This window comes from Ailuropoda melanoleuca, unplaced genomic scaffold, assembly GCF_002007445.2.
Source record: "Ailuropoda melanoleuca isolate Jingjing unplaced genomic scaffold, ASM200744v2 unplaced-scaffold11384, whole genome shotgun sequence".
Lineage (NCBI taxonomy): Eukaryota > Metazoa > Chordata > Mammalia > Carnivora > Ursidae > Ailuropoda > Ailuropoda melanoleuca.
The window spans coordinates 5,371,725-5,394,064 of record NW_023179820.1 but is presented as its reverse complement, the minus strand read 5'-3'; the positions used below and the strand labels follow the sequence as shown (position 1 = coordinate 5,394,064).

General features: G+C 40.8%; 1 protein-coding gene across 1 annotated transcript in view; it reads left to right on the top strand.

The window, feature by feature from the left end:
- Positions 1 to 425: 425 nt before the first annotated feature.
- ALKAL1 (ALK and LTK ligand 1) overlaps positions 426 to 22,340 on the top strand; it is a 22,417-nt gene continuing 502 nt past the window's right edge. Inside the window, exons 1-4 of the mRNA XM_019800056.2 lie at positions 426 to 796; positions 16,814 to 16,867; positions 18,645 to 18,725; positions 19,805 to 19,885. Of these exons, the coding sequence (XP_019655615.1) occupies positions 607 to 796; positions 16,814 to 16,867; positions 18,645 to 18,725; positions 19,805 to 19,869 (390 nt within the window). The 5' untranslated portion in view covers positions 426 to 606 and the 3' untranslated portion in view covers positions 19,870 to 19,885. The remainder of the gene's footprint in view (positions 797 to 16,813; positions 16,868 to 18,644; positions 18,726 to 19,804; positions 19,886 to 22,340) is intronic.

Genomic DNA, 22,340 nt, shown 5'->3' with positions numbered 1-22,340 from the left:
CCCTGCAGCGAGGAGAAGGCAACCTCGCGCGGGGCCGGGGCGGAGCCGCCCTCCCGGCAGGTTGGGCCTCCTGCACCCGGCTTGGTCGCGCCGGCCAGCACCTCTAGACACAGCCAGATTCAGGCTGGAGAAAGTGAGCTCTGTACCTTTCAGCCCCCGGAATCGCTGTCTCCGCAGACCACGGCCTGGGTTCCGGCTCTGCTTTCTTTCGCCCCGACCTAGAAGTTGCGGGTTCTTTTGACCCTCAGAGACTGAACCAAGATCCGGTGTCCCGAGCCCTAGGAGGCATTCGGTAGGGAGCCCGGAGGACCAACTGAGCCCTAGGCTCGTGTGTGCCGGGGAGTCCCGTGCGCTCGGACTCGCCTTTGTGCGCTGGGACAACTCTGCGGTCCCCAGCCGCCGCTCCGCCCCGCGTCCCCGTCAGAGACACCGAGCCGCGCAGGTATCCCTACGCCGGCTAAGTCTCAGCACTGCTCCAGCCGGACGCCGCGGGGACACCGCGCCACCGCCCCTCTCCTGGGTCGCGGACTCTCCAGTCCCGGCACACACACCTGCCTCGGGACCCGCCCCTGGGAGCCTCCTGCGCGGTCGTCCGGGCGCGCAGACATGCGGCTCGCTAAGCCAGGCGCCCCGCTACCCGCGCTTCTCGTGCTCGCTCTGGCTTTGTCCCTGCCCGGGGCCCAGGGGAGGCCCCGGGGTGGCAGGGGAGCACGTGCCACGGTCCAAGAATCCAAGTCGTGGCTTTTCCTCCCCGCTGCCCGGGCCGGCCCGGCTCCCCACGCCTCCCGGAACACTGGTAAGCAGTCCCCTTCTCAGCCAGTCCTTTGCTCTGATCCAGGGTTTTAGGAAAGTGGAATTAAGCAGAGCAGAGAACAGACCGTCTCTGCAGATAACCGGTTCCCAGGAAAAGAGGTAATTAGTTTATTACATTTAGCATTGTTCAGACTTAAGTAGCGAAAGCCATCTTGCAAAGGAGCGGGCATGATGTGTCCCTTCCGGGGTGAAGAAGGCCTTTTCAGTAGGCTGGTGGAACCGTGGGGTTCAGCCCCAGCCGGCCCAGGCATAGTGCACGGGTACCGTACCTGTCAGCGCCTCATTCTGGGTCTTCCTGGGTTTTCAGAATTCAGTGGGTACTGACTGAACACACAGAGCCTGAACAGGGTCAGGAATGCCCCTTTGCTTCCTCCTTCAAGCTGGCCTCGGGGAATGGTTGAGGAACCTGCGATTTTGAGCAGGCTGAGGTGGCTGTTGTTCAGTCGACCCTCCCTAGGCCTGGCTCCCAAATCAGCTCTGGGCACTCAGGTCCCTGGCTACTTAGATGCCGAAGGAGGGGACGAGGGAAAAACGAGGGAGAAAAAAATAGCCAATATAGAGGTCATGAGGTGCCTCAAGGTAGAGAGGTCCAGTATGATTGGGAAATGCGGAAATCCCATGGCACAGTGAGGTCAGGGGGGTGGACAAGAGTGCAGGGCACCCAGGGCGGGAAGGAGGTAGTGAGCAAGGAATGGAGAAGCTGCTAACAGTGTCTCTGTTTAGAGCCTGTGCCACGTAGAGGGGGTGGCACCACAGCCTAGGCTTGGAGCAGAAGTGACCCTCTTCTGGGCCATCTGCTTGCTGCCGGGACCAGCCCAGCTGGGGCTGCCTGAGGAGGCCCAGTAGTCTGTGCCTTGCTCTCATAACTCTTTGGCCTCATACTTCACTTTTAAGAAAGCAAAGAGGGATTACTTAGTATCATTTTTCTTTCATAATGTTGTGATATAAATACATAGTTTTCCTCCACAAACTTTCACTGAGTGCCTAGTACATTGCCAGTCATCCTGCAGAGGGCTGAGGCCACCTACGGAAGCAGGCAGCCAGGTGTCTGAGCTCTGTCAGTGCATATTCTGGGTGTGGAGTGAGGGAAGGCTGGTGCACAGGTGACCCCAGAGAGGAAGCAGAGGAAGGTGTTGCCAAGGGCCTCAGAAGCTGGGGTGGGTTGTTGAGCTTCCCCTGCCCAGGACCGGGATGGAGCTTTCCAGCGTGACTGCCAAGTCCAGAGTTCTCAGGGACAGCAGGTCGGGCCCTGTGGGTGACTACAGCAGTGAAGATGCCACATCCTTCATATTCGTGGACTTGAAATAATTGTGGACCCACATATTTATCTCTGCTAAAAGTTCAGAAATAGCCAAAGTAAAACCAATGAATGACCAAAACAGTAATGAGTGAAAGTTTATTGAGCACGCACCAAAAAGATGGTTTGCACGCCACACGCACTCAAACCAAAGCATGGAATGGGGCTCAGGTATATTGTCGTAAAGCAGCCTGTATAGTGAGAAAGCAGTGACCATTTATTCTTCACAGTGATTGGTTATAGTATTACAATTAAATGTTTGGGAATTGGTCAGTAGTTACCTAATATCCACATTGGGGAACAGTTTAAGTTTTGCTTATGATTTTTAGAAGCATACGCAAGAGACTACCCGGGTCAAGTTGGCCTTGCAAAATAAGCTAAATTAAGCTTTCTTTGTATGACAAAACTGGTTTGGACTGCTCAGAGAATTTTCAAGCCCGTTCTCCATTTGGTTTTGATTTTAACAGAAAAGAAATTTTACTTTGGAATGAAAAAGAGTGAGAGAAAGTCCCAAACTACAGAAACATGAATGTTAGCACATTATTTCAGACCCATTTCATTTAACAGATCGTTTCTCCCCAGACACAGATTTGCTGTGGTGTTTCTTGGTTTTCTAAGAAAGTCCCAATTTCTCTTGGACGCAGGACGTTCCAGTCCCCTTGTGACTTGCCCCATCTGCTTTGTGTGTCTTTCACTGGGCACCACAGGCAGCACCCTGTGCCAGATACACAGCTTCCGGCTGTGCCGTACGGATGCCAGCCGAGTCTTTGCCTCTGCTTCTTTGGTGCCTCCAGGAAGGTGCTTCTCTCGTCTCTCCAAATTCTGTCTTCCTAGGCCCTGTTACTTAGCGGTATCTTCGTAATTCTTTCCGTGTTCAAAAATGTGGAAATCCTAAATTTACTTTGCAACCATCACCACTGTTCTGATGAAACTTGGGTGTGCATAATAGTGGAATTTTATGTTAGAACCTAAATCCTCTCTATTTCAAGTCTGTTACTATTACATCTGCCCACTTAGCCAGTCCTACCCAGTGAGTAAAATTTCTTCCACAGGAATAATAAAAATAATTTTCCTTGTTTTGCATATCACCAAGAAGGGAGTGCAGGTGAGTTTTTTGTTTGTTTGTTTTTGCAGATGGGTTTTTAAAAATATTTTATTTGCAGAGTTACTGGAAGCTGTTTGTTTTACTGAAAAACAGTAATATGGGAAGAAGTCAAGATGGAAAGGTGATGTGTGATATTTTGCTAAGTGTACTTGGCAAGTGCTATCACCAGAACACTCATTATGAGGAGCCAGAGTGAACTCACATGAATGAATTTCTGCCCATTCAGAGTATTTCTGAGTAGTGATTGTTGCTTGTTTGCAGGGCGTCATTCACCTAGCTGCTGAATGGGGAAATTCTGAGCAGGAAGTTTATAGAATCACACACGATGGCTTCTCTTTCCTTGGAATGACACAGTCCTAGGAGTCTGCCTTTCAGTCATATATTGGCAAGGAAAACTAGGATTTTTAAAATTCCTTTGTAATGTTTCCCCCTGCTTTGGGCTTTGCTTTTATTGCTGGAAATAAGCTCTAAAGTATTTAAGAAAAGATTTCTAAGATCTCTGTTGCCCTGTGGGAAGACAGAAAGCGATGGCTAGGTATTTGGTTCAGAGTCTAGATGTTCCTCTCCTGTGCTAGTGAAGAAAGCATCACTGGGGGCGCCTGGATGGCTCAGTCGGTTAAGTGTCTGCCTTTGGCTCAGGTCATGATCCCAGGGTACTGGGATTGAGCCCCTCATCGAGCTCCCTGCTCAGTGGGGAGCCTGCTTCTCCCTCTGCCCTTCTCCCTGCTAGTGCTTTCTCTCTCTCAATAAATAAATAAAATCTTAAAAAAAAAAAAAAGGGAGAAGAAGAGAGCATCACTGAGGTGTGAAGTGGCATGTCCTGGAGTCAACATAAACTGTCAGGAAATAGTAGCTAAATCATTATATCATGTTTAAAAATGTATAGCCTTATACATATTAATAATTAAAATACTATTAAAATAGGATTTACCTGGAATTATTGTCAGTCTCATTGGTTAGATTATCTCATTCAGTGATGATTTCTTTCTCCTTTAAACACAGATAGCATTTTTCTTCTTGTACAACACTCCTCATACTGTAATTTGTATTTGTTTATATATATGTAATATATATATAAAATATATACATAGATTATATTTGTATAACATAATATTATATTATCTGAATATAAGCCTCTTGTGGTTGGAACTGAGGATTACTCAGTTTTTAATGCCCTGTCATCAGTCACTGGATACAGTTGACATTTAGGAGGAGTTTTTTTCTTTGGAACTGAAATTTTGAAAAGAAAAAAATTTTAAATCAACTTTAATAGTAAAAGAATTGATTTTTTATTTGCCCTCAAAGCCTGATTAGATCTTATGATTTAATCTGTGCCATTTCTGAGTCATGAGCTCATTTCTTAGCATTTATGACCAAGTTTAGACAACACGACATCTGCTTCCCTTAATACCTTCTAGGGCAGTGGTTCTTAGAATGAGGCCATATACTTCAGAAGAAACTGGGAGGCATGTTTTGGATGTAATTATTGTATCCATTCTGGATATCCTAAGTCTCTGAATATAGCCCATGGCTGGGCACCAAAAAGCTCTTGGAGGATTCTTGTATACACTGAGTTTTTGGAATCACCAGAGATTTTTAATTGAGGCGGGTGGGGAGGAGAAAAGTGGTATATCAGAATCTTTCTTTGAGACAGAGGCAATTCCCTATTGGCCTCCACAACCCTGGCCACACTTCTCTTTCTGTAGCTCTCTGCGCACTCCCTCATCCCCACATGTACCCACAGCACCATAGGTACATTTTCCCAAATGTTTGAGTGATTGTGAAAAAAAAAGGCTTCCTTGGTCTGCCAGCCTCAGGAACAGGCCATTAGGTCCCTTGTTAGAGAAGCACGATACAAGAACTATGAAGACCTGTGGTAAGGGGAGCTTTTTGTAAACGAGTATTAGCCAGACTTTCTCTCCCCACCCCCTTCTTTCTTTTTCTTTCTTTCTCCCTCTCTTATTTTCTCTCTTCTTCCCTTTCTTTTTTCCCCTCCCTTCCTCTTTCTCTCTCTTTTAAAATCTAGCATTTATTTGAATCTTACAGAACTGGTTTTGAAAGAGTCCATGCTGGGAAACATTGTTTTGGCCACTGCATGCAGCCCAGCTTTACCCCAGCACCTGGGGGACACGGGAAAGCCCAGGACACAACAGAAGCAAGGAAAGGTGACTTGAGGGGAGACCAGTGGGGAGGGGCCACTTATCAGACTGCTAGTCCCTCTCCTCGGGCCTCCCTCTTCCCTGAGACACAACAATATTGAAATTAGGCCAAGTAATAACCCTACAGTGGCTTGTAAGTATTCAAGTGAAAGAAAGACTCTCAGGTCTCTCACTTTAGATTGAAAATCAGAAATGATTAAGCTTAGTGAGGAAGATGTATCAAAAGCTGAGATAAGCCAAAAGCTAGGCCTTTTGCAGCAGTTAGCCAAGATGTGAATGCAAAGGAAAGGGGCGCCTGGGTGGCTCACTCGATTAAGTGTCTGTCTTCTGCTCAGGTCATGATCCCAGGGTCCTGGGATTGAGCCTCATGTCACGCTCTCTGCTCATTTGGGAGCCTGTCTCTTACTTTACCTCTGCCTGTAGCTCTGCCTGCTTGTGCTCTCTCTCTTTCTGTGAAAGAAAAAAGAGAGAAAAAGAAAGAAAGAAAGAAAAAAGAAAGAAAAGAAAGAAAAAGAGAAAGAAAAGGAAAAGTTCTTGAAGGAAATTAAAAGTGCCACTCCAGTGAACAGATGAATGATAAGAAAACAAAACATCCTTATTGCTTATATGGAGAAAGTTTTAATGATCTGGATAGAAAATCGCACCAGCCACAACACTTCCAGGCCAATGCCTAATCCAGAGCAGGGCCTTAGCTCTCTTCAATTCTGTGGAGGCTGAGAGGGGTGAAGAAGCTGCAGAAGAAAAGTCTGAAGCTAGCAAAGGTGGGTTCACGAGATTTAAAGAACGAAGCTGTCCGCGTAACATCAAAGTGAGAGGTGAGGCCGCAGGTACTGATACAGAAGCTACAGCAACTTTTCCAGAAGGTCTAGCTTAGATCATTAGTGATGGTGCCTACACTAAACAACAGTTTTTTGGTGTAGATGAAACAGCCTTCAATTGGAAGAAGATGCAATCTGGGACTTCTATAGCTAGAGAAAAGTCAGTGCCTGGCATAAAGCTTCAAAGAACTGGTCGACTCTCTTGTTAGGGGCTAACGCAGCTGGTGACTTTAAATTGAAGCCAACACTCCTTTACCATTGCAAATATCCTGGGGCCCTTAAGAATCATGCTGTGCTTTAGAAATGAAACAACAAAGCCCAGATGACAGCACATCTGTTTGCGAATGGTTTACTGAATATTTTAAGCCCATTGTTGAGATCTTATTGCTCAGAAAAAAACACTCCTTTCAAAATGTTACTGCTCATTGGCAGTGTACCTGAGCTCTGATGGAGATGCACAATGAAATTCATGTTGTTAGCATGCCTGCTGACATAGCATCAATTCTGCAGTCCTTGGATCAAGGAGTAATTTTGACTTTCAAGTCTTATTATTTAAGAAATACATTTCACAGGGGGTGCCTGGGTGGCTCCATCGTTAAGAATCTGCCTTCTGCTCAGGGCGTGATCCCAGAGTCCCAGGATCGAGCCCCACATCAGGCGTCTCTGCTGGGAGCCTGCTTCTTCCTCTCCCACTCCCCCTGCTTGTGTTCCCTCTCTCTCTGGCTGTCTCTATCTCTGTCAAATAAATAAATGAAATCTTAAAAAAAAAAAAAAAGAAATACATTTCATAAAGCTACAGCTGCCAGATAGTGATTCCTCTGATGGATCTGGGCAAAGTAAATTTGAAATCTTCTGGAAAGGATTGACCCTCCAGATGCCATTACGAAGATTCATGATTCATGGGAAGAAGTCAAAATATCAACATGAATAGGAGTTTGGAAGAAGTTGGTTCCAACCCTCATGCATGACATTGAGGGATTCAAGACTTCAGTGGAGGGAGTAACTGCAGATGGGGTGGAACTAGCTAGAGAAGCAGAATTAGAAGTTTGTCTGAAGGTGTGACTGAATCACTGCAATCTCATGATCAAACTCTTACAGAAGATGAGTTACTTCCTATGGATGAACAAAGAAAGTGGTTTCTTGAGGTGGAATGTACTCCTGGTGAAGACGTTGTGAATTTTGTTGAAATGACAACAAAGGGTTTAGAATTCTGCTTAGATTAAACTTAGTTGATAAAGCAGCAACAGGGTTTGAGAAGATTGAATCCAATTTTGAAAGGAGTTCTACTGTGGCTAAAATACTATCAAACAGCATCACATGCTGCAGAGAAAGCATTCGTGAAAGGAAGAATCAGTCGAAGCAGGAAATTTTTGTTGTCTTATTTTACTTTAAGAAATTGCCACAGTCACCTCAACCTTCAGCGAACACCATCTGATCAGTCAGCAGCCAGTAACGTCGAGGCAAGACCCTCCACCAGCAAAAAGATGAAAACCTGCTGAAAGCGCAGATGATGGTTAGTTAGCAGTTTTCAGCAATAAAGTATTTCTTAATTAAGATATGTGCATTGCTTTTTTAGACATAATGCTATTGCACTTAATAGACTGCAGTGTAGTACAAACATAACTCAGATTCACTGGGAAACCAAAATTCATTTGGCTTGCTTTGTTACAATGGTCTGAAATTGAAGCTTTGACATCTCTAAGGTATGTCTCTGTCTACCACCACTCATGTTTTAAGATGTATCCGGGATTTATTTTGATTAGGCATGGCAAGATATGGAAATGACCATTGTGAAGGAAGAAGTTTTACTCAAAGTTCCCTAGAAGTGGGAGGCACAGTATGCCTCTAGGGCCACATAGGCAAGCAGCAGGCTTGGCCAGAAGCAGAGTGAGTGAAGAGAAAGACCAAGAGCCTTTATCAGTGGTTTCTTCAGGAAAGGTAAGGAGAGTGGGTTTAGGATTGGCTAATTTAAGTAATTTCATTCAGCTCTGGGGTGTAGGGTGGTCTGCAGTTGTCTGGTTCCTGGCCCTGGGTAACTAGGGCAGGAGAATATTGGCCTTGAATATGAGAGCTGGATGAAGGAGGTCATGGGAATGTGGGGTCTGGATTGGTTGGTGTTCAAATGAAAGGTGGGCTTGCAGGCTTTCTTGTCTCTAGGAATTAGCTAGGTCTGGGAGGGGCCATGTCTCCAGGGCCAACAAGGCCTCAGATGTCAAAGCATCAGAAATACAGAAACTAGAAAGGCATGATTTCACTTTCACCAACTTTGTCTGGCTGGCCCTCCAAACTCTGTTCCTGTCTACTGTGCACCTGTCAGTCTTTATCTTACTGGACCCTTGGATGCTTTGCTGCCATTGACTCCTCCCTGTTCTTACAGTTCCACAATTATTCCTGCTTTGCTCTTTTTCTCTAACCACTCTTCTGTCTCCCTCTGACCACCTGTCTTTTGGCTTCCCTTTAAGTGTTCATCCCAGGGTTCGGTTCCCAATCATGACTTTTTTTCCACTCAGAGTGTTGCCTTATGTGATCCCATGCACCTTTGTAGTTTCAACTATTGCTTCTGTGTGGCCCTTCTGTGTCCTTTAAATGCGTACATCCACTATTTGCTGAATATCTCTACTACAGGAATTTCAAACTTGACCTTTCCCTATCTCAACCAGGAGTCTGCCTTCAAATCTGCCGTAGTACTTCTGGTTTCATAAAAAGGCTGTGATTCTCAGGTGGTATGAATTGACTATTGGATTAACGTAACTGTGGGATTTTCCAGTGATTCAGTTTGTTGACAAGCTTCTAGCTGCCTAACCCAACAAAAACATAGTAGTACTGGATCCTGTGTTTACTGCTTGCACTAATCTAGTGACATTTGGTTGTCATTCTAAATAACTTACTGCACATAACAATGTTATCACACTGAGGAATGCTGCACATCTATTTATTTTGAGATGCTTTTAAAAAATATTTTAATAAAAATCTGGTTTGTCTTTTTAAGTGTCTATGAAAGTGATCATTTGAAATCTGAAAGGGAGGTTAACTAGATGAAAACCAGAAAGGAAAGAAATCATTTTCAAGAGATTAGTCCTTAAATAAAATGGCTAAAGTTCAAATTAAACATGAATTAACCTGTGGTTTAAAACCCGAAAGAAATCTACCTTGCAACATAATTTTGTACTTTTTACAGTTTTCTGGACTCATTTGATATTTTGTCCTTTGGTGAACATACCACATAATCTCAGAATTTTGTCATAATATTTTATAATTTAGGACTTGGAAAGCTGCTGTAGAGATTATTTAGTTTGTTTACCTCAATGGCATCTTTGGAGGTGTGTGGCTTGAGAAGGCAAGCGACTGTCAGGTTAGGAGAGGGCACAATGCACAGTTGGGTACAGAGTGTGATTCAATATGACTGTATTTTTGAAGTCAGATTATTTTATTTTAATTGTTAAAGATTTTTTAAATTTATTTGAGAAAGAGTGAGCAAGTGAGAGAGACAGAGCACAAGCCAGGGGAGAGGTAGGCAGAGAGGGAGAAGCAGACTCCCTGCTGAGCAGGGAGCCTGATATAGGCTCAATCCCAGGACCCAGAATCATGACCTGAGCCAAAGGCAGATGCTTAACCCACTGAGCCACCCAGGCACCCTGAACTTGGATAATTTAAATGATTTGTTGGGGCGCCTGGGTGGCGCAGTCGTTAAGCGTCTGCCTTCGGCTCAGGGCGTGATCCCAGCGTTCTGGGATGGAGCCCCACATCAATCTCCTCCGCTAGGAGCCTGCTTCTTCTTCTCCCACTCCCCCTGCCTGTGTTCCCTCTCTTGCTGGCTGTCTCTCTCTCTGTCAAATAAATAAATAAAATCTTTACAAAAAAATGATTTGTTTGTGTCCTTTGCAGAATAATTGGTGAAATATTACAGTTAGTTTGTATTCTAAAAATATATCAAGCACCATAGCACAATTTTAGAAATAATTTAAACACAAGATGTATTAAAAATCAAGTTGCCCATATATATAACGCATATATGTCCTTGCTCTCAGCTGAGAGAGCCTTGAAGCAACCTGACCGCAATAACAACAAGCACACCTAGTACCCAGATTTTGGTTTCTTTTCTTTTTATTTAAGATTTTATTTATTTATTTGACAGAGACAGCCAGCGAGAGAGGGAACACAGCAGGGGGAGTGGGAGAGGAAGAAGCAGGCTCCCAGTGAAGGAGCCTGATGTGGGGCTCGATCCCAGAATGCCGGGATCACGCCCTGAGCCAAAGGCAGACGCTTAACGACCTGGGCCACCCAGGCTCCCCGGATTTTGGTTTCTAATACTTTCTTTAATAAAGGAAATGGGGTCTGTGGAGAAATGGCCAAGACTAAAATTGGGACAGGGAATGATTCAAGATGAGCCTGCAACATTTGGTAGTGCTAGAAAGTAAAGAAGTGATAAAAATACAAAGCAACACCACCACAGCCACCACCAGCCCCCACGATGACATTTTTTTACTGGAAAGAATTCTGTGTCTTGTCTTCTAATAATCACAAACTACAAATTGACTAGTTAGTAATAATGTTATAGCTTATTGATTATGAAATACTTCAGTACAGAGTATGCTGAAGTTCTGTATCTTGCTTGGAAGGTTAAGATGACTGCTTTCAAACTTGAACTCCTGTGAGTTCTTGTTAAAGTGATTTTATAGCTCTGGGCCTGAAATTCTGTATTCCTTATAAGCTTCCCAAGATCCACAGGACTGAGTTATTCAGTCAGTAGCCACTAGGAACTCTAAGGGTGCCTTCTTGGGAGCTGATGCTGCTCGTCTAGGGGACATACTTTGAATATCAAAAATTTGAAAAAAAAAAAAAGCAACTAGTTTGAGTTTACTTCATTATTCTTTTTTAAAAAAATTTTTAAAAGATTTTATTTATTTATTTGGCAGAGAGAGAGAGAGGGAGAGTGCGTGTGTGCACAAGCAGGGGGAGCAACAGAGGGAGAGAGAGAGAAACAGGCTCTCTGCTGAGCAGGGAGCCTGCTGTGGGGCTTGAACCTAGGACCCTGGGATCATGATCCAAGCCGAAGGCAGATGCTTAACCAACTGAGCCACCCAGGTGCCCCTTACTTCATTATCCTGAGTATAATTTGCAGCTGAAATAGCATTAGGCACCCAAAGGTTACATACAAAGAGAGTTAATCTCTTTATTTAAAAATCTTTAATAAAAGAGGCATGATGTAAAAATGTATATTTACACATTTACAAATATATACTAGTACAGATACCATGTAATTATACAAGGACAGAAGAAAGTACATACTTTATGACAGTATATATTTTTTAAGATTTTATTTATTTGAGAGAGAGCAAATGAGAGAGAGAGAGAATGAGCAGGGGGAGGGAGAGGGAGAAGCAGACTCCCAGCTGAGCAGGGAGCCTGATGCTGGGCTCAACCCCAGGATCCTGAGGTCATGACCTGAGCCGAAGGCAGACACTTAACCGACTGAGTCACCCAGGCACCCCATGATAGTGTATTTAAAATCCTAAAAGTATTTTTTAAAGATACTGCTTGCTTGAATATGTTTGTCATCAGCTTTTTCCTCAAATATTTAATGAATTTCATTTTCCAAGTACTGTTATTTCCTACTAGCAATTTTCTCAATGCTGATGTAATAAGGGTAGTTTTTGTTTTTGAAAATGGAACTGTTTTTATATATTGAGAAAGAGAATAATTGTGTCATCTCTAACTAAAGGAAGTGATAACTCAAGGAACTATACAGCAAACATTTCAATTTAGGTACCTGAAAAATGCTAGCTTAAAACACAAGATGAAGGAATGCCCCCTCAGTACCTAATAAGGTGCAAAGGATCAATTTACATGGCTTTGTAAAGAATCAATCAAGTCAGAGCAAATATCTTTATAGTAAGATATTAAATTACATGCAGGTAGAAGTGAACACTAAACCTTTTCTATTATTTTGTTTTCCAGTTGTTCTGTCTTATGACTTTTTTATTATTCCACATGATCTCTGCTCATTTAAAAATTTTTTATTTAAATTCCAGTTATTTTGTAGAGTAGCTCTATTTTTGACTTTGTGAGGAACCTCCATACTGTTTTCTAAAGTGGCTGCACCAGCTTGCATTCCCACAAACAGTGTAGGAGGGTTCCCCTTTCTCTGCTTCCTCACCAACATCTGTTGTTTTCTGACTTGTTAATTTTAGCCATTCTGTCCTGTGTGAGGTGATATCTCATTGTGGAACTGGAGGGTATTATGCTAAGTGAAATAAGTCAATCAGAGAAAGACAATTATTATATGATTTCACTGATATGTGGAATTTAAGAAACAAAACAGAGGATCAAAGGAGAAGGGAGGGAAAAATAAAACAAGACAAAATCAGAGAGGGAGACAAAGGTGAGCACAATCTTTGCTTATTTCGAACAAGAGAATTAGGAATGAGAGATAAACCTGTCAGCATTTCATATATGTATATGCAAATCTATTTCTTTATAAAAATATTAGGTAAACTTAAAATTGATGATGGTGGCAGTTGGCAACTTTTTTGGTTAAATAAAAACTAGAAATTTTCACAAATTAGATGAATGAGATAGTAGTTTTGGGGATACCTGTCACGCATTATGGGGAGATCCTTTTGTTTTTAATCCATCTGTTCATGTAATCTTTTATACCTTACAGTTAGATACCAAAAGAACGAAACATGCATTGGAGGCTTGTGCTATCCAGCATGGTAGCGACTCAATGCATGTGGCATTGAGCACTTGCAATGTGGCTAGTCCAAACTGAGATGTAATTGTTAAATACACTTCAGATTTTGAAAACTTAGTATAAAAGATGTAAAATATCTTAATAATTTTAAAGTATGGAATATGTGTTGAAATAATATTTAGAATATATTGGTTTAAGCAAAATAAATTATTAAATACATATTACCTATTCCTTTTTACTTTTTCAAATGTAGCTACTAAAAATTTTGAAATTACATATGTGACTTACATTTCAATAATGGAGATTGCTTTTTAAGACCACTTCCCATGAGAAATCAATCAGCTAATCTTGTGTGGGGGTAATTCTCTCATATTTGATTTCTCAATTAATATTTTGTTGATCAAAAACTATCACAGATGCATCTAACACTAAATACAAATTCAGTTTCAGTCAACTAGTTTTTTTATTGAAAAATTAATACAGATTTATGTTCAAAATTAAAATTAATAATGAGTGTGCATTGAAAAGTACCTCTTCTCTCCTACCCCCAGAATCCTACTTCTTGATGCCTTTCTGCAATCACCATTACAATTTTACTACAAATAGAAGTGTGCTACTGAGCAGGCATTGGCAGACTTTTTCTAGGAAGGACCAGATAGTAAATATTTTGGCTTTTGTGGGCTCTCTGATCCTTGCAACAACCACTCAACTTTGCATTATAGCATGAAAGCAGGCATAGACCACATCTGAACAATGAGCATGGCTGTGTTCCAGTAAAACTTTTTTTGCAAAAACAGTCATAGGGCAGAATTTGACTCCTGAGGCTAATACTATTCATTGGAAATACAATAACCTATCTTTAAAACTTTTGACTTATCTCTCTGCATCTATTCTTGTTTCTCTGTACTGGGCATTATGATCTTTTAAAAGTGAATCTTGATTGTGTCATCCCCTTGCCTAATTCTTTGACTTCTCATCACTCATAGAATTAAGGACAAAGTTTATAAAGGACTATAAGGTCGTCTATGTCTGGTGCTTATTTATTATTTATTTATTTATTTGAGAGAGAGAGAGAGAGAGAGAGCGCACATGTATGAGCAGGGGGTGGGGTAGAAGGAGAGAGAAAAGCAGACTCCCTGCTGAGCAGGGAGCTGGTTGCAGGACTCAATCCCAAGACCTCGGGGTCATGACCTGAGGCCAAGGCAGATACTTAACCAACTGAGCTATGCAGGTGCCTTTGTCTGCTGCTTTAGCTGACTTTTCTCTCCCTCACCTTCTTTTTCTTTTAGCCATCCTGGACAGTTCTCAAATACTTGAACACAGTGTGATCTTTTCCTCTTCAGAGATTTTTGTTTTCTTTTTTCTTCCTTCCAGCCTGCCTTCCTTCCTTCCTTCCTTCCTTCCTTCCTTCCTTCCTTCCTTCCTCTTTTTTTGGTCTAGGGTGCTGTTCCCATCTCTTCTTACCTAGATATCTCTTGCTTATCACTTTAGGTGTCAACTTAAATATCGCTTTTCTGTTTCGTTTAAGTCAATCTGCTTTATGTTCCTATATTGTGTTTGTACTTTGAAATGAAAATTCAAGTGCATTAAAGGTATGGTTTTCTGGGTGGCCTATGCTGAACTCAAGTGAGGCACTGATTGTTTTCATTCAAAAGGTAACAACCTACTTGAAGGGTCATCCTCTCAGCTTTTTATTCCTTAAACATTTGCCAGATGCCCTATCCACAAAACACTGTTGTACCACCTGCAGGTGATAACAGACGAATAAGACATTGTCCCTTTCCTCAAGAGGCCACAATATTGCAGTGGAGACAGACATGTGCACAGTTCACTATCATGCTAATCAGAATGTGACAATTGCCTTTATAGAAGTTAGAAAATGTGCTATGGGAGTGTAGAAGAGGGGTATCACCCTGAGTGTCATCATTGTGCCAGGTCTACAGGTTAAAATCATCAGAAAAAGATAATTATATGATCTCACTGATATGTGGAATTTAAGAAACAAAACAGAGGATCATAGGGGAAGAGAGAAAAAATAAAACAAGATGAAACCAGAGAGGGAGACAAACCATAAGAGACTCTTGATCATAGGAAACAAAGTGAGGGTTGCTGGAGGGGATCGTGGTGGAAGGATGGGGTAAATGGGTGATGGACATTAAGGAAGGCATGTGATGTAATGAGCACTGGGCATTATATAAGACTGATGAATCACTGATCTCTACCTGTGAAACCAATAATACATTATATGTTAATTAATTGAATTTAAATTAAAAAATGTTAAAAAATCATAGTTGAAAATGCTTTTGGAACTAGAATTATTTATAGATTTTGAATATTCTTTAGTCATAGAACTCCAACTGCACTCAAATGATTCAGGTTTCAGAAAGGGCCAGAGGAGTTACCTTGCCAGATAAACCGTGGAGTATTGACATTCCAGGAGCCAATTTGGATGCTTGGTTTCAGGGAGGTATGGGGGAAAGACCCATGTTCAGGCTGGAATAAAATAATGAGAACACCAAAATATTTATATAAATAAATACTTGTATCTTCACTGTTGCTTTGTTTTTCTGGATTAGTTTGGATGGTTTGTAAGTGCAGATGTTTGTTGTCAGTGGGAAGGGAGCTCAGCTGTAGCTGCACTCCTACCGCCTGACGGTGCTGCTCTGGACTCACAACTGGGCTGCTAGGAGCAGGGAGCTCCTTCTGCAAGGAAGTGCTTTTATACCCCTCATTAACTCTAGGATGTAAAGGGCTATTAGAATTTCTATGTCTTCATTTTACACTGCCTGTCTCAACGAGGTCACACAAATCAGTGCGGTCATTCAGACTCACGTATAGGGAGGTGACAAACGTTCCTGCCCCCATCATAAACTCATATGATTTTTGACACGCACAGGAGTCAATCTATAATAAGAATATTGCGAGTTTAAATCTGTAGCTTCCAATGAACACTAGGTTCAAAATTTTAAGTTTCAGTTTTCTTTTCTTCTAAAAGAGTTGCATATACTCCCAAATTATTCTTATAAATTGTGTTTTCTGGATGGTGTACTTATAGTGAGTACAAAGTGAAGTGTGGGATATAGTTCAATTTTTTATTTTCTCTTATTTGAAATGCAAAACCTCAGGCGCCTGGGTGGCTCAGTCACTTAAGCGTCTGCCTTTGGCTCAGGTCATGATCCCAGGATCCTGGGATAGCACCCCAAATCAGGTTCCCTGCTCAGTAGGGAGTCTGTTCCCTCTGCCCGTCCCTGCCCTTCCTCCTCATGCTCACACTGTCTCTGTCTCTTGCAAAAATAAATAAATAAAATATTTTTTAAAAATGCAAAGCCCCGTTAAGTGGGAGTGTATCATTATGTGGAGAACATTTCACTTCATTTGTTCTGGCTGCTATGGGGATAGTGGGTTAGAGGAAGAAGACCTGTTAGGAAGCTGCTGCCCAGGCAATCACAGAAGTATGATGGTTTGGGACCAGTCTTATGTTAATGAGAGGAAACAGAAGTGTATGGGTCTCGGGTAATTTCTGGAGGTGGAATATAAAAAATTAAGTAATGGTGTGTGTTTAGTAGAGAGGGAAAGAGGAAAGTCAAGCATACCTTCTTGATATCTGGCTTGAGCAAAGGGTGATGCCCGTGTACAAGACCAGGGAACATGGCAGAAAAACATTGGGGAAATCAGATGTTCGGTTCTGGCTGTGCACTTTTGAGAGGTCTGTAAGTTTCCCGAATAGAGTGGTAGGGCAAGCAGGTAGCTCTGGGGGAGGTCTGGAGCCCCAGGGAATGGTCAGGACTAGAGATACAGATTTGGAATCAGCTGCATGAACTGCCATGAGTTGATGTATTAGGTGGTTGTCATTATAGATTATTTATAAGAATATTTTTAATAGTGGAAATGCATCCAAGAAATTCTAAAGCTTTTTTTTCTTTTCAGAAATATTCCCAAGAGATTTGAATTTAAAAGACAAATTCATAAAGCATTTCACAGGTAAGCACAAAATTTATCAGTGATTCAATTAAATAAAAAGACTGTATGGAAATTACTGTGTAGGCATTAGGGATATGAAGATAAATGTCTGTAAGAAGCTCAACAGTCCAGTAAAGGAAGTGGACAAATGCCATTAATGTGTACTAACAGTAATATTACCCAGGTCTTGGTAAATAATAGAAGTGTAAATATAGTTTTAGGGATGCACAGAAAGTGAATAATTTCCCCCAAAACTACCAGGAAAGGCTTGTAGTGGACATGATATTTAAGTTGGGCTCTAATGGTTGAATAGTATTTTCCTGGATGAGAGAAGCACTCTGGGCAGAAGGACTTCTTTGAGAACATGGTAGTTTGGGGGCAGGACAGGTAGATGGTGTGGATGCACGGTGGGGTAAGCTTAAGTAAGGGTGTGTGTGGCCCCTGGGCAAGAGTATGGCTGGAAAGGTAGGTTAGAGTCATAGTGTGAAGAATCCTAAATGTATATATTCTAAGGAATGTAGGTCATGCTCCTCAGCCAATGGGGGCAAAAGAAGTTTTTTGAATTGGGGAAAGACAGACTTTCGTCTGCTGTGTCTTTTTTTTTTTTTTTAAAGATTTATTTGTTCATTTGAGAGAGAGAGAGAGAGAGAACAAGAGCACAAGGCCGGGGCAGGGTGCGGAGGGAGAGCGAGAGAAAGGTTTAAGTAGACTAGCAGACTCCGCATGGAGCGCAGAGCCTGACAGGGGACTCTGTCTCATGACCCTGAGATCTCTACCTGAGCTGAAACCAAGAGTCAGACACTTAACTGCACCACCCAGGCGCCCCCATGCGCCATATCTTAAGCACAGATGAAATACTCTCTCCAGACCCTGTTTTGTTCTTTATATCAACTTTGTGAATCATTGGAAATCATCCTATGCCTCAAGTTCTAGCAAAAATTCACTAAATAATTTTAATTGTGAATCAAGCACCCCCACCTTCACCATTGCTGTAGCCTGGCTGTTCCCAATCATCCCAGCTCCCTTTCACTGTTTCGTATCTCAGGCCTATAAACTGGAAAAGATATGGTTTTCTCACTTAAAGCCAGTGGCCATATTTTTAATTAACCTCAGAGTGATGGTTGTGAGCATCAAGCCAAGACCCACCTGAGCCCCAGCATGTGTAAGGGATTTCCCAGTGTTGAGTGTTTCTGGTCACTCTGTTCACAGCACTGTGGGCCCTTCTACCACTTCCAAAACATCAGACTCCGGATGTAGGGATGAGTTTTGGTGGAGACTGTCTGGGATTTGTGGCAATAAATAAAGGAAGTCTCAAAGCCCTGCTCACTTTACAACAGTCCTTGACACTAATAAGACACAAATTACTTTAATTAGAAAATGGATGTTTATAAATGTCTCTGTATATAAACATTACTTCCTACTACATAAAAAACTGAAGAACAGAAAGTGGGAACCAAGGATATTTATTTTTTATTCTTCACATCTACTTGATTTGGTTTGTACAGTTTTTTTTCTGTCTAGAGCTTTTCCTTCTTAATTATTCTAAAGAGTTCTTCAGAAACTGAAGTTTCCATTATGTGAAATGTTGAAAATTGGTAATGAATTCAGATGATTTTTCATAGATTACAACTTACTGTCTCCCACAGTGCTAGGGTAAGAAGTGCTCTCAGACAAGTTCTTTTAAGGGCATGGAAGGATGTTAAGTTACAATTGTATTATTTCCATCCATAAAGTGCTAGCAAATTTGTTTGGAAAACACGCCAATGTTTATCATAAACATTCTTTTACTGTCTAATAGGGCCAGTCACATTTTCAGCAGAATGTAGCAAACATTTCCATCGACTCTATCACAACACCAGGGATTGCTCAACACCAGCTTGTAAGTAGTTTGGATAATTGGGTTTTTTTTTCATTAAAAAAAAATCTATCCAACATAAATGCATGTAATTTTAAACTTCAACTGTCTGCGGCTGGGAATAGACTAAACATCGTATGAGATGCTATTTATAACATTGACGGTACTTAAATGAAGGCTTGTGTGTGCTGTTGAGAGTGCAAGGAATGGAGCTGCATTGTAATAGGGACTATATCCAAATCTGAAAATAGCCAGATTTCCTTAAGGACTGAAATGTTTGTCAGGATTTAAACTTTTTATCCTTTTTCAAATTCTTTGGCATAAAGTGCTCTGTCATATAAACGGAAAAAAAAAAAAGGATGTCCATGAGGTATAAGTCAAAATTTCCTCTTAAGTTATTTTAAAGTAAATAGTTTCATACCGTATCATTTATACAATGAGTGATCAATTGTTCTGAATAATGCTAGCATAGTGTTTTAAAGGTGGCTCTAATGAATTCTTTTGGACACTTAAATTACCAAAGTTAAAAGTTTCAAATGTAATATTTAAATGCTATCATTGAAACTGCCCAGATCAGGATCTTGTGTGGTAATTCAGTTGGTTGTTTTTAAATTCCTTTCTAAACCTAAACTTCCCTTTTAAGGTAAATGGATTTTAAGCATTTTGTTTCTTTTTAATTAGATTGGTCATCTTGAAGCATGTTTAATTTCACTCAGGATGTTGAATCAGAATTGTTATAATTTTTTCAAAACTGCTTGTGTTCAGTGACTGAGGAAAATTAATCACACTGGAATCAAAGCAAACTGACCAAGTGTTAGCACAGCATAGTGGAGAAAGCTGTCTTTGGACTCAAGCTCCTCACTGGTTATGAGATTTTTGACATTTGGATGCTGGTTTTTCATCTCTGTCTCCAAAGCGAGGGAACAGTACCATCTACCTGATTGTATTAGGAGAGTTAAGGAGAAAACCCAGGTTAAGTATTTGTTGTGTTGGTGGTTATTAAATTTTAGCTCTTATTATTTAATTAGTGACAATAATAATATGGTTTTCCCCACATTTGTAGTAACTATATACATAATTTTCCCCTAAATGTTTTTTTCTAGATTACAAAAGATGTGCTAGATTGCTAACAAGATTAGCAGTGAGTCCCCTGTGCTCACAGACCTAGAAGACTTGCCCTATGAGTATGTATTTATTTATTTTTCCTATTCTGTTTAACTTTCTTAAGAAATTTTGAATAATTTAAAAAGCCAGGTAGCTGTTTTTAGCAACACCAAATGAACTTAATCTGTGGATTTTTCACTTAGTGTTAAAGCTTTGTCTAAATGCATAAACTGCTTTATTGAATTAATTAAAAATACCCTCAACAGTGATTAAATTAAGTAAAATAAACAGCTTTTTGACAGCCTTACTAGTCCTGAGTGATTTTTAAAAATACTTCAGTTTTTGGGGTTATATTATTATTGTGTGGAAACCTTATGCAGAGAGACATTAGCTGAACAAAACTACCTTCTTTTAACTGGTTAAAAGATATTATAAAAGTAGCAGTGGATTCTAAAATTTTGATTTATGCAGGATACATAATGAAAAGAGAGAAAGTATTGGAAGAATAAAGGAAAAAGCAAGGGATCAAAAATATGATGAATCATCATCTGCTTTAGCATGTACTTTGCCAGAGTGAAATGTTAAGTCAGAATTTTCATTCTGGCTAAATTACACTACAGCCCTAGGGCAATAAAGTATTTGGATAACCTAAACAAATCTAATGAAAATTATAGCATTTATTTACAAAAGTAGACTCTATACAAGAGGCTGAAGGATATTCTTTTTTTTCCCCCAGAGATTTTTCTACTCAGTAGTTCTTTCCCAGGGCAGAACAAAGCCAACACATTTTTGGGTCAGTGTTTCAGCACCACGGACAAATCCTTTTAAAGAAACAGTTTTTCACAGCTTGTGAGAGTAGAGATGGAAGTTATGGCATATGTGTAATATAGAAGTATCTATGAATATCTCGATTTGGCCTGTGTAACTTAATCTACCCCAAGTAACTGCATGGGGATTTACTTAACTCATCTCACAAGTTCATTGTGCCAATTACTAAGAAAATCCTGATTTCTTGTTGTTGCTATTTTTATTCTTTTTTTTTTTTTTAAAGATTTTATTTATTTATTTGACAGAGAGAGACAGCCAGCGAGAGGGGGAACACAAGCAGGGGGGAGTGGGAGAGGAAGAAGCAGGCTCCCAGTGGAAGAGCCTGATGTGGGGCTCGATCCCAGAATGCAGGGATCACACCCTGAGCTGAAGGCAGACACTTAACGACTGTGCCATCCAGGCGCCCTGCTATTTTTATTCTTATTTAAAAAGCAATTATAAATTAATAATAATAATTGGTACTCTTAATTCTTAAATTTACAGTTGCAAAATTTTAAAAATCCTCTCTCTCTCTCATTGTTAAAAGCTTCATTTATTTAGAGAGAGAGAGAGTGCAGCAGGAAGGGGCAGAGGGAGGGGGTGAGAGAGTCTGAAACAGATTCTGCACTGAGCATGGAGCCCGATTTGGGGCTGGATCTCAGAACCCTTAGATCATGACCTGAGCCGAAACTAAGAGTTGGATGCTTAACCAACTGCACCACCCAGGCTCCCCCAAAATTCTCTCTCTCTCTCTTTTTTTTTTTTTTTGAATTAAGAGAAGGTCATTTGAATGTTCAGTGGCAAGATATTTGAATTAATAACTCTCAGTCTATCTCAAACATTTTGAATAATGTAAAACATGAATAAGTAAAGAAAATTTTTAGGCTATTGAAGTGATCTAAATCAAAACACATTTATCTTTCTTTGTTTTAATATATTTTATGTGAATGAGTAAATTTACATAAAGTCCAAAAAACCCCATAACAAGTACAAAAGTTCTCAAAAAAGAAGTACTGTACTGTAATTCCAAATATTGCAAGTAAAGTTACATTCTCCTGGGATTAGATTCATAGAAGACAGAGCTGATAATATTCCCCTTAGAAATTGCAGAGTAAGAGATTTAGTGATTTTCTCTACAGGAGTATCTGTTTCTTTTCTTTCTTTTTTTTTTTTTTAATTTTATTATTATATTATGTTAGTCACCATACAGTACATCCCCGGATTCCGATGTAAAGTTCGATGCTTCATTAGTTGCATGTAACACCCAGTGCACCATGCAATACGTGCCCTCCTTACTACCCATCACCAGTCTATCCCATTCCTCCACCCCCTCCCCTCTGAAGCCCTCAGTTTGTTTCTCATGGTCCATAGTCTCTCATGTTTCATTCCCCCTTCTGATTACCCCCCCTTTCTTTATCCCTTTCTTCCCCTACCGATCATCCTAGTTCTTATGTTCCATAGGTGAGAGAAATCATATGATAATTGTCTTTCTCTGCTTGACTTATTTCACTTAGCATTATAGGAGTATCTGTTTCTAATTATTTATTTAACAAGGTATTAGAAACACAGTATTACAGATTAATACATTTTAGAAATATTTATAAATTACTTAGGTGATGCCAGGTTCATTTTTTGGTTTATTTAGATATCATAAAACTTTAAAGGGGAAGTCATAATTTAAGGTGTCTAAAAGTACTCATCCGGGGCGCCTGGGTGGCACAGCGGTTA